General features: G+C 39.3%; 1 protein-coding gene across 2 annotated transcripts in view; it reads right to left on the reverse strand.

Moving 5' to 3' along the window:
* Positions 1-14,419, reverse strand: part of mpnd.S (MPN domain containing S homeolog) — a 36,686-nt gene that overhangs the window by 20,883 nt on the left and 1,384 nt on the right. The window contains exons 2-4 of one of the 2 annotated variants that reach the window (XM_041579847.1): positions 2,720-2,949; positions 2,113-2,343; positions 1,882-2,017 (exon numbers count right to left, since the gene is read on the reverse strand). In XM_041579847.1, the coding sequence (XP_041435781.1) occupies positions 1,882-2,017; positions 2,113-2,343; positions 2,720-2,929 (577 nt within the window). In that variant the 5' untranslated portion in view covers positions 2,930-2,949. Of the gene's footprint in view, positions 1-1,881; positions 2,021-2,112; positions 2,344-2,719; positions 2,950-14,419 lie in introns of both variants that reach the window. The other variant, XM_018243536.2, reaches the window with a different exon arrangement.

Consider the following 14,419-nt stretch of genomic DNA (forward strand, 5'->3'; position numbering starts at 1 on the left):
GGATTACGATCTCAGCCTGGCAATTATAGGCCAGTAAGCTTGACATCTGTGGTGGGCAAATTATTTGAAGGCTTGTTAAGGGATATTATTAAAAAAATTTTCTTAGTGAATGGCATTATGAGCAGCAATCAGCATGGCTTTATGAAGGATAGGTCATGTCAGACAAATTTGATTGCTTTTTATGATGAGGTAAGTAAGATGCTGGACAGTTGGGGGGCAGTAGATGTGATCTATTTGGATTTTGCCAAAGCGTTTGATACTGTGCCCCACAAACGACTGCTTTCTAAACTAAGGTCTGTTGGGCTTAATGAAGTCATTTGCACATGGATAGGAAACTGGCTACAGGATCAGGTACAGAGGGTGGTTGTTAATGGTACATTCTCTACTTGGAGTAGGGTTCTTAGTGGGGTCCCCCAGGGCTCGGTATTAGGTCCAATTTTATTTAACTTGTTCATGAATGACTTAGGGGAGGGTATTGTAAGTAATGTATCAGTGTTTGCAGATGACACAAAACTATCCAGCCCAATTAATTCCATCCAGGATGTGGCATCCTTGCAACACGATCTTGACAAACTGGCAATCTGGGCAGCTAAGTGGCAAATGAGATTCAATGTTGATAAATGTAAAGTCATGCACCTGGGATGTAAAAATATCCAAGCCACTTATACCCTTAATGGGACTGCATTAGGCAAATCCATTATGGAAAAGGACCTTGGAGTCCTTGTAGAAGATAAACTTGGCTGTAGCAAGCAATGCCAGTCAGCAGCATCAAGGGCAAATAAGGTCTTGAGCTGTATTAAAAGGGGCATAGAGTCACGGGAGGAGGGGGTCAGTCTTCCACTGTATAGAGCACTTGTAAGGCCCCATCTAGAATATGCTCTTCAGTTTTGGTCTCCATCACTCAAACAGGACATTATTGTATTAGAGAGGGTACAGAGAAGGGCAACTAAGCTGGTGAAAGGTATGGAAAATCTTAGCTATGAGGAAAGACTGGCCAAATTGGGGATGTTCACGCTGCAGAAGAGACGTTTAAGGGGTGATATGATAACTATGTATAAATATATAAGGGGATCATATAATAATCTTGAATGCTTTATTTACCAGTAGGTCTTTCCAGCTGACACGGGGTCACACATTCCGATTAGAAGAAAAGAGGTTCCGCCTAAATATTCGCAAGGGTTTTTTTTACAGTGAGAGCTGTGAAGATGTGGAATTCCCTCCCTGAATCAGTAGTACTGGCTGATACATTATATAGCTTTAAGAAGGAGTTGAGTGGCTTTATAGCAAGTGAGAGAATACAGGGTTATGGTAGATAGCTCATAGTACAAGTTGATCCAGGGACTAGTCTGATTGCCATTTTGGAGTCAGGAAGGAATTTTTTCCCCCTCTGAGGCAAATTGGTGAGGCTTCAGATGGGTTTTTTTGCCTTCCTCTGGATCAACTGGCAGTTAGGCAGATATATATATATATATATATATATATATATATATATATATATATATATATATATATATATATATATATAAAGGTTGAACTTGATGGACGTGTGTCTTTTTTCAACCTTACTTACTATGTTATTATGTTACTATGTAAACCATTATCTGGAGCATTCTACTACTAAGTAACAAAATTAAAATCATTAGTTAATATGGGTAACTGCACTGGTGCCATCTAGTGAAAAGACAGGGCAATGTGGAATTTCTTCTTATTCAAATGTAAGACCAGTAAAATTATAGATATAACCACACATTTGACAACTTTCAATTTCAGTACCATTATATCACAACTTTGAGTACTTTTTGTACTACATTTAATTATGTGTTTACTTTATTAGTCTCTATTGTTATATCTAATCTATACAGAGATTAGGGTTGCACCTACCTTTATCTGTTCCTTCCTTGCACTGGATTTTGTTATATTCTGCTTGCTCCAGGTTACTTGACTTTCCGTCTCTAGCTTCTTCCTCTTCCTCCTCATCCTCAATAAGATCCTCCTCCTCTCCTTCACTTAGTGGGCTCTGCTGTTTAATAGGTGTATCATTTATAAAAAAATAAAAAATAAAAAAAAAGGACACAGAGGCAAGGGTTTTTAAAGTCTGAAAATTGAACTCACTGCTTCGGCAGCTGGTCCATGAGCTTGGTTCTGGCGCAGCCATGCTGTTTTGTATTGGTCTAGTTTTTGCCCTTTGTACCTGACTGATGCCCATCCGCAGCCTGACTTTTTAGCAGGATTCACAAGCCTTTTGCAGTGTGTTGCCCAAGCACTAGGAGAGTTAAAGGTCTGCCCATTCTCCTGCCATCTAATTTTTCCATCCACTAACAGGTCACCCTGGAACTTTCTTCCCTGGGAAAAGAGGATATGTTTTGGTATCATTGCCTATGGAATATGCAACATTTTACCTCCATTTCCATCAACCAGAAAATATCAGCAGCAAAAATGCCCACCTTCTCATAACCACTAAGGATATTGAATAAGCAGCACCATGTGTAAAACAATAAAGAAATGAAAGGCAGACCTTCACACAGACAGACCTCTGCTCATTTTAGAGTGGAAAGAGATGTTTTGACTGATAGTTTTCTCTGTCAGAGGACAGCAGTGGTCAAAACACCTGTGTGGTCTGCCATGTCATATACTTTGTGCAGAACATGCATTGATAGTCTTTGCCATATTATAAATAATATGGATCATTGTTTTATTTAAACAGTATTTCATTCTTTACCAGATAGTGTATAGAAAGAACACCCTGCCCAGCCTCTATCAGGCCATCTTTTAGCAGGACTCTCAGTGTGATCCCCCTCTTTGTTAGAAAGTTGCCAGAATTTCCTGTTGAAGGCAGCTTCCCAGAACACTCTGCTTCAGTATCCTCCAGTTCCTCTTCATCCTCATCATGTACTTCATCCGCCCAAGGCAACTGAGCATCCATGTTCATAAATTAGGAATAGTGAAAACCTTAAAAGAGAATATTTAGAATAAGTACAAAGTTTGCAGCAGTGTAATCTAAAATATCTAAAACCTTTATTACGTGAACATTCAGATTGAGATGATCTGAAACACAGATAGACAGCTGCAGTGCAATGTGCAAATGCAATCATCATACTTTTCAAAGGTTGCTAAACATCTGAACTTGTACAATACATTAATATACAATGCTCAATAGGGGATATATACTGTCTGCAATTGAGTACTGTGCAATAGGTCCATTATCATACAGCAATTAATCAATATAAGACATTTATTGGTGCAAAGTCATCACAGCATATAGTATCAAACCAAGTGACTCACAATAAAACAGTGCATCGTAACACGCCACAAGGCAGTGTCCTCCCTCTGTCTGCATTTCTCATGCCAGCCACTCCATCCTGATGCATTTTGCACCATTGGTCACTTTTTTAGAGGAGGTGAAATGCGTCAGGAGGGAGTTGTTGACATAAGGAATGCACTTGGTTTGTTATTATATGCTGTGATGACTTTGCACCAATTAATGTTTAAACTGAGTTACTCTGCATGTCTTATATTGATTAATTGATATAGATACAACAGTTTTAGTATTTAGTTTTTTTTTAGGTTTTAATTCCCCTTTAGGATTTAACCCAGGGATGGCGCATTTTTAAATATAAGGAGCTGACACTCTTTTCTCTTAATTTATTTACGTGCTCTCTGGCTTTAAATCATATAAGCTTAAATAATAATAGTGCTGCATACATAAGTAGTGCTATAAAAATAAAAATAGGCATGCATACATACAAAGGGGGAAATGTAATAAAATTTGCAAAGAGCAAAACTTTGCAAATAAAAATTTGCATGTCATAATATAATATTCTTCATTAGGCTTTAATTGCATTGCGAATTTTAAAGGCGTGGTTCACCTTTTAATTAACTTTTAGTATGTTATAGACTGGCCAGTTCTAAGCAACTTTTCAATTGGTCTTCATTATTTAGTTTTTTAATGATTTTCCTTCTTCTTCAGGCTCTTTCCAGCTTTCAAATATAGGTCACTGACCCCATCTAAAAACAATTTTATTGTTATTGCTACTTTTTATTACTCCTCTTTCTATTCAGACCCTCTCCTATTCATATCCCATTTTTTTATTTTATCAATGCATGGTTGCTAGGATAATATGCACCCTAGCAACACAATTGCTGAAATTGTAAACTGGAGAGCTGTTGAATAAATATCTAAATAACTCAAAACCCACAAATAATAAAACATTAAAATCAATGTAAATTGTCTCTGGATATCAATCTCTCCATCCAGAGTCGGACTGGGGGCCTGAGGCCCACCGTGGCTGCTGTCTCCAGGCCCCCCTCCTTGGCCCTTGCAGGGGTGCGACACACGTGTAGTTGCTTCTCTCGCTTATACTTGGTGGTGTCCCTATATAGAAACCAGCGTGTCCAGGTATCACTAAAGCTAGAGTGCTGTTTTCCTGTGAATGTGGACAGCTATTCGAATTTAGCTATCTCATTGACTTTCTCTATCCAGTACTTAGGGGCTGGAGGAGTAGAACATTCCCATAATCCAGGAATGAGTAATTTAGCAGCGTTGAGTAAGTGTTGTTCTATTGTGAAATCGGGAGTTCCTTCTGTATTTTCGCATCCCAGAACAATAGGGATCGAGTAGGCAAAGCTGGTATGTTTCTTCCTAAAATCTGGAAGCAGGCTTGTAAAATTAATGGCCAGTAACCTGTGAGATTAGGACATTCTCAAAATATGTGGAGTAGCGTACCCACTCCTGCTTTGCACCTCCAACAAGTGATGCTTGTTGCTGGGTAAATTTTGTTTAGCCTAAAGGGTGTGTAATACCATCTACTTAAGATTTTGTAATTAAGTTTTGGATCTTGCAGCACCTGGAGCTGAACATAATATTAGCAATTCGTTTCTTATAGGAATCTGGGATTTCAATATTTAGATCGGGTTCCCAAGCTCTTAAGAAGGGCAGCCTAGGATAATATGCACCCTAGCAACACAATTGCTGAAATTGTAAACTGGAGAGCTGTTGAATAAATATCTAAATAACTCAAAACCCACAAATAATAAAACATTAAAATTAATGTAAATTGTCTCTGGATATCAATCTCTCCATCCAGAGTCGGACTGGGGGCCTGAGGCCCACCGTGGCTGCTGTCTCCAGGCCCCCGTCCCGGGCCCTTGCAGGGGTGCGACGCAATTGCGCATGCACACGTGTAGTTGCTTCTCTCGCTTATACTCGGTGGTTTCCCTATATAGAAACCAGCGTGTCCAGGTATCTCTAAAGCTAGAGTGCTGTTTTCCTGTGAATGTGGACAGCTATTCGAATTTAGCTATCTCATTGACTTTCTCTTTCTAGTTCTTAGGGGCTGGAGGAGTAGAACATTTCCATAATCCAAGAATGAGTAATTTAGCAGCGTTGAGTAAGTGTCGTTCTATAGTGAAATCGGGAGTTCCTTCTGTATTTTCGCATCCCAGAACAATAGGGATCGAGTAGGCAAAGCTGGTATGTTTCTTCCTAATATCTGGAAGCAGGCTTGTAAAATTAATGGCCAGTAACCTGTGAGATTAGGGCATTCTCAAAATATGTGGAGTAGCGTACCCACTCCTGCTTTGCACCTCCAACAAGTATTGCTTGTTGCTGGGTAAATTTTGTTTAGCCTAAAGGGTGTGTAATACCGTCTACTTAAGATTTTGTAATTAAGTTTTGGATTTTGCAGCACCTAGAGCTGAACATAATATTAGCAATTAGTTTCTTATAGGAATCTGGGATTTCAATATTTAGATCGGGTTCCCAAGCTCTTAAGAAGGGCAGTCGATTTCTCTCGCTCTTATTGTCGAGCATATCATATATATGGGATATTATGTGTTTTGGTGGATTGATGCTACTGCACATCTTTTCAAAGGGAACAAGTGGTCTTCCTAACTTACTGGTACCACCCAAGTATCCATAGAAATGCTTAAACTGGCAATATTGGTAATCATGCAAAGCTGCCGATGGTCTGGCTTGTCTGAGAAGTGGTAGATCAGCCAGTTGACCTTTCTCCATTATGTGGATAAACTGCAAGTGTCCGTCAACCAGCCAATTCTTGTAGGTATTAGGTCGGAGTGCGGAAGGAAATGCGGGATTATTTGTGATAGGTATAAGTGGAGAGGGAAAGGCTGATATTTGAGGGTTTCCGTTAATCTGATCCCAGCATTGTGTTCTTAAGTAGTGGATGAGAGTTGTGGATGATCCTGCGATGGATTTTGTCTACCCATGGCAAGCGAATCAGGTGTGTAGCAGTGGACTGTTGCTCTATCTCTACCCATTCTTTACTGTCTAAGTGGTGGGACCAGTCTATTATCCTGGAGAGGAGCGTGGCTCTTAGATATCTAGTGCAGTCTGGAAGAGCCAGATCTCCGTCTGTCTTTCTCCTATATAATAGTAGTTTTTATTTGCGGAGGGCGATCATTCCAGATAAATTTAATTATGCTAGATTGAAATGCTTTTATCCAGGCAGTGTGGTACTTAAGAGGGACACATTGGAATAGATAGAGAAGACAGGCATAACGTTCATCTTAATTACGTTAATTCTTCCTATCCAGGATACTGGTTGTTTGCTCAGTTTAGTTTCTTTGCTTATTTTGGCATGTAGGGATTTTGCAGTTTGTTTCTGTCCAATCATCATAGTGTTTGGTAATAGCTATTCCCAGGTAGGTGAATTGCCTGTTGGCCCAGCTATTTGGAGAACTATTAGAAAGTCTTTGGATCACTGGAGGAGGTAGAGAAACATTCATGGCTTGGGATTTGGAAAAATTGATTTTGAAATTGCTGAGTTGTCCATAAACCTCAAAAAGGTTATTGAGATTTGGAATTGTAACTTTTGGATTTGTTAGAAGGGTAAATCATCTGCGTATGCTGCAACTTTGTATTGTCTATCTCTGATCGTGATCCCAGAAATATTCGGATCTAAGCGTATTTGCATAAGAAGGGGCTCCAGAGCTAGGGCGAATAACGTAGGTGAAAGAGGGCGCACTTGGCGAGTGCCATTTTTAATCGTCATATATTCAGATAAGACTCCATTCACCCTAACCTTTGCAACTGGGCCATTATAGAGTGATCTAATCCATTGGCATAGGCGATTCCCAAATCCAAATTTAGCAAGGCAGGAGAACATATATGTCCATCTGACCCTGTCTAAGGCCTTTTCGGTATCTGTTGACAAAAGCATGAAAGGGGTTTTCTTATGTTTCGCACAATGCATGACATTGATAAGTTTATTAGTATTATCTCTTCTCTTCCAGGAATGAAACATGCTTGGTCCACTCCTATCAATTGACTTAGAGTTGTTTGTATTCTGGTAGCCACTATCTTAGCTAATATTTTCACATCCGTATTTATCAGTGAAATTGGCCTGTAACTACTCAAGTCATCCGGATTCTTGTTTGTTTTTAAAAGGAGAGTAATGTTTGCTTCTAGAGAGTTATGTGAGAATTCAGCATTGCCTTATAATGCGTTAAATGCTTTAGTCATATCAGGTATAATCAAATCAGAACACTCTTTGTAATAGCCAATAGAGTAGTTATCCAGCCCAGGGCTTTTACCTGTTGGGGAGGAGGTGATCGCCTGGGAAACTTCCTCTGCAGTGATGTCTGTTTCCATTGATAACTTCTGCACCGCAGAGAGTTGTGGGATAGGTAGTTTATTGAGGAATGCTTCAAATGCCTCTGTAGGAGAAGAACCATCTATTGTAGGGGTTTAGTTCAGTATAATACTTATGAAATTCTTGTGCTATCTGAGGGCTGTGGTGAAGTTTGTCACACTTTTTGTTTTGTATGCTGTGGATATGGTTTCTCACAGTTCATGCTTTTAATAAGCGAGCTAATAGCTTGCCGCATTTGTCCCTGTGTTCATAGTGTCGGTGTCTCATTCTTGTGAGGACTTTTTCAGTAAACAGTTTATGATGATCTGTTAGTTCAGCCTGTAGGGTGGTAAGCTTAGTGAACTTCTCTGGGTTGGGATTGCGTTTGTGAGTAGTTTCAAGGTTTCGGATTCAGATAGAAGAGTCTCATGCTTAGCTGTATGAGCTTGTTTTCTTCTGGAGCATAATTGAATCAGTGTCCCCCTAATGCAGCACTTGTGAGCTTCCCAGACTGTTACTGGGTAGAGGTCATCTGTCACATTTTCTTTAAAGTAATTTCTGATGGTGGATTTAACTTCATTCAGAATAGTGTTATCTTTTAAAACTGATTCATTTAATCTCCAATTTAGGGATATTGTCATAGATATGGGAGCGTGATCTGACCAGGATCGGCCAGTGAGTTGAGATGGTGCTGAGATATGAAGAGATAGTCAATCCTAGTGTACAGACTGTGTCTCGCTGAGTAAAATGTATAGTCCTTTTTTGTAGGTTTTATCAGCCTCAAAGCGTCCACCACTTATATTACTAATGATTCGGTGGGTAATACTGGATTTTCCAGTAGAGCAATCAATTTGGGGATCCATGGGAGTGTTGAAATCCCCTCCAAGGATTAATAAGCCTTCTGAAAAGTTCTGTAGGTTCTCTGTTATGGTATGGAATATTTCATCTTGTCACTCATTTGGTAAGTAAATAGATGCAAAGATAATCTTCTGGGTTTCTAGGGTGTCCTTTACGAAGACAAAGGGTCCAGCGGGGTCTTTCTTTGTGGACAAGACCTTAAAGTTTTTTCCAAATAGGATGGCTGTTCCTTTAGTTTCGTTTTTTTTGGGTACACTGTCATACATTTCTGGGAAATATCTGTTGGACCATTGGGGAGTTGAGAAGCCTTTAAAATAGGTTTCTTGTATGAAGGCCACTTGCGCCTTCAGGCGTCTTAATTCTGAGTTTAGCAGAATCTGTTTCTTAGCCGAATTAAGGCCGTTAGCTTTAATACTAACTACGTTTATCATCATGTTAGTCCCTTTAGTAACTGACTGGTTTGGTGTTGGCATCTTGTTATGTACTAGATGTAAGTAGTTAAGAGGGGGAGGGGTGAGATAGAGGTAAGTGAAATAGAGTAGAGAGGATAATAGAGAGAGAGTGAGTGAGATGTGGTGTTAGGGGGTTAATGCAGAGAGAACTGGGAGGAAGAGGAAGGATGAGAACGAAAGGAGAAAAAGAAAAGAAAAAAAGGGGGAGGAGGGAGAGGTAGCGGGGAAGTGAAGGGGTGAGTTGTGAAGAAAGAAAGGAAAGGGGGAGAAAATTAGACAAGGGTAGGGAGCTAAGGAATTGAGGTGTAGGAAGTAAGGGAGTCCCTTACACAAGAAGGTGTACTAGTGTGCTCTTACTCACTGAGAGTACGTTAAACCATTACCTCCGTATGGTTGTAATATACAAAGAGCTTATAGGGGGGAACTTATAGGGGGGAACCGACATTAACGGTTCTCCGGTGTGCCTCAGAGATGTTTGCAAATCCCATTGTTCAGTATATGAAGAGAGATGGTGCAGTTTAGGGTTACTATCTAAGGTTTAGCTGATGGACCCGGGCATATAATCTACATGAACCAATACAGGGAGTGAATAAAGCACAGAATATTTGCAGATTGTTAACTGTTATCAACAGAATCTTATAACATATTGCATCAACATAAGCATAAACATTAACCTTTCCTCATTTAGAAGGTAGTCTAAGAGGAATTCAGGTATATTTGAAAAGTACATTTGGAAAGACCATGAAGTTTGAAGTCCGTGTGGGTAGTGAGTCGTTCGTTGGTGAAGCACCTTTGCAGTGCGCGTCATTAAGAAAGAAAAAAAAATTATTTCAAAAAGGAGCCCTGGAAACTCAGCTGTAGTAGCGGGTCTTAGTAGAGTATTGGATAAGGGGGCAAATTCTATCTTAGGTAGATTGGTGGGATGGGGTGGGATGGGGCTTCCTGTTTCGTGTGTGATCACCTCCTATTTTTTAACAAGCCCTTAATGTGGCATGGGCCTTTGCGTAAGGATTACAGTGATGCTCTTATCCGAGTAATCCTCCTGACCAGTGCCTATGTGCATTCTGTATTGAGCCCATATTGTATAATAAATAGCCCCAAACATTCCTATATATGAATGGGATGGCTGGAATGGGTAGGGGGGGAGCCCCTCAAAGCCCTAATATTAGCGTGATTGCTTCTGACCCGGCTAATGCATAGTTATAGTTATAAGATGATCAATGCAAAATATTGGTGTGAGATTGGTAAAAGGTACCCAATGTCAAAGTGGTCACATGGTTAAAGATCTGCCTCGAATATGCAAGAATTAGAGGAGAAATGGAAAAGGAAAAATGCTTAATATAGCTGTGTAACTCAGATGGGTTCCTGATGTCTCGGAGCAGAGAGTGTGGTATTCCTCGGTCCCCTGCTGTCTGTTGCTGAATCTGTGTTGCTTCCATATGCATATTGGGACCATTCTGTGAGATCTGATGTTGCAATATTGAAAGATCTGAAAAGCGGGATGCCTCCGATTGTTCACATAGCTGAACCCAAGATCCGTTGTGTCGGGCCGCTAATGGGAAGGGGAAGGCCCATTGGTAGATGATTTGATGGGATTTCAATGTGTCTACTATAACCTTCAGGAATCTGCGTTTTAAGGTAGTTGAATACGCCAGGTCCTGGTATAGTTTGATCTCGTCACCTTCGATCTTCAATACTTTGGCCTCTCTCGCCTTACGAAGGATCTCTTCTTTTTGAGTGAAGTGGTGTTGACAGCAGAGAATGTCTCTGGGTTTCCCTTGCCTGTTCGACATTACTCTGTGGACTCTTTCTATGCGCAGCGGTAGATCTTTATCGAGGCCTAGGAGCTACTTGAAGAGATCCTGTATCAGTTGGAGGGCTTCAGGTAGGCCGACCTCCTCTGTTACTCCCCTGATTCTAATGTTACAGCGTCTGCTCCGGTTTTCGGCGTCGGTTTTTAGCGTCGGTTTTCAGCGTCGGAGTCTTCCATCGCTCTTAGAAAGTTTAGATAGTTCAGTTTGTAAGACCGTGATATCTTGTTTGATTGAGGTTTTGATCTCTATCAATAGTTGCTCTAGGTCAGATTTGTTTGGTAGTTCTGCCAGTAAAGCATGGAGAGCCGTTGGATCAAGCAAGCCATAGTTTGGGGAAGTGGCGGGGCCTTGGGTCTCTTCGTCCACAATATTGGAGTCTTCAGATCCCTCTGCCTCATCCTTTTGTTTTTTGAAGAATTTCTCTATATCGCGGTTGTGTTTCACTCCTGATGGTTTCGGAGTGGAACCCGAGGGTAATATTTTTTGGTTTCTCCTCATTTTAGTGGGGTGCAGGGTGTTTTAGTAAGCTTTTTGAGTAGACACACCAGAGCTCCTGATAATGCGTCTTTGTCAGTACACCATTAGGACACGCCCCTTGAATAATTTTTTGGGTGACGGGTCCCTTTTAATATACTTTTTTATATAGCATCAATGTACTGATGCTCTCCTCCATTCTCAATTTGTGTGATTACATTATAGGGATTATTTATTAAGCTCTGAATTTTTCTGGTCAGACTTTTAAAGGGGGAAAATACAATTTTTTGAGGGTTTATTAAAGTCCGACGGTGTTAATAGTCCAGTGAAAAACGTACCCTAACTCAGACCTTTCGAGAACATGTAACATTCAATGGCAGATGCCTCGTTAACAAATGGAAGATTTTCGGAGTTTCAAAAAAAAATCATTGCTTTCAGGCAATATTACGAAAAAAATTTAGGTTTCGAGCACAAAATCAAAAATAAACTTATGATTTATATTTTTTTATGATTTTATCGTGACTTTTCCTGCACAAAATTTTTTTGTGAAAATGTATTGATAATAGGGGAGGGGGAGTCAGATTTGGTCAGAGTCGTTTTCAGAAAATAGCAGGAACTTTTTGGATTTTGATAAATAACCCCTTAAGTATTTGTATTTCTGTTCCTCTAGCTGGTTAGTAAGGGTTATTCACGGGTATTTAAATGTATGCTTAGCAAATATATAGGGAATTCAATAATAACATACTAACATATTAGTGGATTAACATTTTTGGTAAAAACTTCTATTGTAAGCACTGTGAGGTGGAAATTTTCAGTGCCAGTAACTGTTAAAAGTTTATTTAAAACTGCTAATTTCCCTCAATTCTAGCATTTCATATTTGCCATTTATTTTATTTTGAAGGGCAAAAGCTGAGGAAAGCCCATCTTCCACCATCCATCCTCACCATATTTTACAGAGGGACTATTGAAAGCATTCTCAGCAGCTGCATCACTACCTGGTATGGTAATTGTACTTTATTGGATCGCAAGATCCTGCAGCAGGTGGTGAGGACAGCGGAAAAGATCATCGGGGTCTCTCTCCCAACCAGTATAGACATTTACTACACTTGCTGTATCTGGAAAGGCACCATTGTGGCACACCCTTCACACAAACTCTTTACCCTCCTGCCATACGGAAAGAAATAACGCAATATTTTGGGCACTGACTGCCAGAATGTGCAACAGTTTTTTCCACAAGGCATTAGGCTTCTCAGGTCTCAAGGATTGAACTGAATACACACATTGAAGGACACTGCATTAACCTCTGAAATATTTACAAAAATGTATGTCTACTACCACTTATTGGTTACATTGCCTTACATTTTTGCACAATTCACTATCTGCACCTTATTGTCCAGCAGGACCGTGTACCTGTCAGGGTTGCACAGTATATTGCCTCTCATATTGCACTGCCCAAAATGTTGCATATGTACCTTATATGTCCTGTGTTTTTATGCTGCACATGTGCACTTTTTGTAGATTGTAATTTTGTATCCCACAGTCTTATATGTAGCAACATGGGTTCTGGAGGAACATTATTTGTTTCCTTTATGTATCGTATTACTTGTATATGGCTGAAATGACCATAAAATCCACTTTTACACAAAATAGTAATTTAAAATCCACAATTTAGCGCCTTATGAAATATTGTTAAGAGTTCCTTTCAAATTCTAAATTTAAAGGTACAGATACAGGTGTGTACATATGTATATATGAGATGCAGTAACATATCAGCAGTTTAAAATGCACAAAGCCTACTATAAAGGGGTAGTTAAGTTAAGTATATTACAGAATGTATAAGCAGCTTTACAATTGGACCTAGTTTGTTATTTTAATAGTTTCTGATTAATTTGCCTGCCTTTTCTGCCTCTTTCCAGTTTGCTCTTTAAAATATGTCTGGATTTTCATTATTGCTCTGTGAGGTTACAATTTTATTGTGTTTTTTTGCTTATTATTCTGCTAGGCCCTCTCCTATTCATTTCCAATTCTGTCATTCACACAGCATAGCCAGTGGCATAACAAGAGTTCAACAGCCCCCGTCCCCCTAAAAAAATCTTCAGAGGGGCCCAGGCGCACAGGAGCCCCTATAGTTAAACCACTGCACATAGCTTCTGAAATGCCAAACTGCATAGCTGTGATAAAAAAAAACTAGTAAACACAAAATATATAAATTGAGTAGTTATAGAGCAATGGTTTGGCACTGGCAGTTTAAAGGGGTTGTTCACCTTTAAATTGTTTTTTAGCATGATGTAGATATACCGGGACAATTTGCAATTCATTACCTGTTTTAATTATTTGTGGGTTTTGAGTTATTGAGCTTTTTATTCAGCATCTCTCCAGTTTGCAATTTTTAGCTATCAATTTGCTAGATTTAAAATAACCCTAGCATCCATACACTGATTTGAATAAGAGACTATAATATGAATAGGAGAGGGCCTGAATACAAAGATAAGTAATAATAATACGTAGCAATAAAGATACATTTATACCCTTATGGAGCATTTTTTATGGTGTCAATGACCCCCAAAGTGTCAGAAGAAGGCAAAGAATTCAAAAACTATAACAAATAAAAAAGTCTGATTGAAAAGTTGCTTAAAAATAGCCATTCTATAACATACTAAAAGTTAACTAAAAGGTGAGCCACCCCTTTAAGCAAAAATTCGGAAAAAATAAATAAATATGGGTAGACCTATAGCCATTTTGGCCTAATCTCAAAAATTTCTCTTTCATAATTGGCTACTGAATTACCCTAGTTTGTGTCTGCACATCTGTGTAGCAATTGGCAAATTAGATTATGAACTCCTTCAGTAATTCAGGAAAGGGCATGGTGGGGTTCTAACTTTGACACCTAGGAGTCTATTTATTATGCTGTGTAAAATAAAATTTGCTGGAAAAAAAATGGTGTAAAAAGCTGTGTAAAATAAATGGTGAACGCCATATTTTTCACCTTTATTTTACACTGCTTCAGACCTTTATAAATAAGTTCTGGTGGAACTTGCTGGATGAATAAGCAAGTAAAGATATTATGCCATTTTTTTAACCCTATGGCGATGTCTGGTGATATGTTGTGGATTATTCTGCCATAATAAACATACCCCGATTGTATTGCACTTTGTACACATCCCTGCCCTTAGTAAATTACCCCTACTGTGCTATTGCATTTTGCATAGTATTTTTTTTGTTGTTGAATTAT

This window comes from Xenopus laevis, chromosome 1S (genome assembly GCF_017654675.1).
Source record: "Xenopus laevis strain J_2021 chromosome 1S, Xenopus_laevis_v10.1, whole genome shotgun sequence".
NCBI lineage: Eukaryota > Metazoa > Chordata > Amphibia > Anura > Pipidae > Xenopus > Xenopus laevis.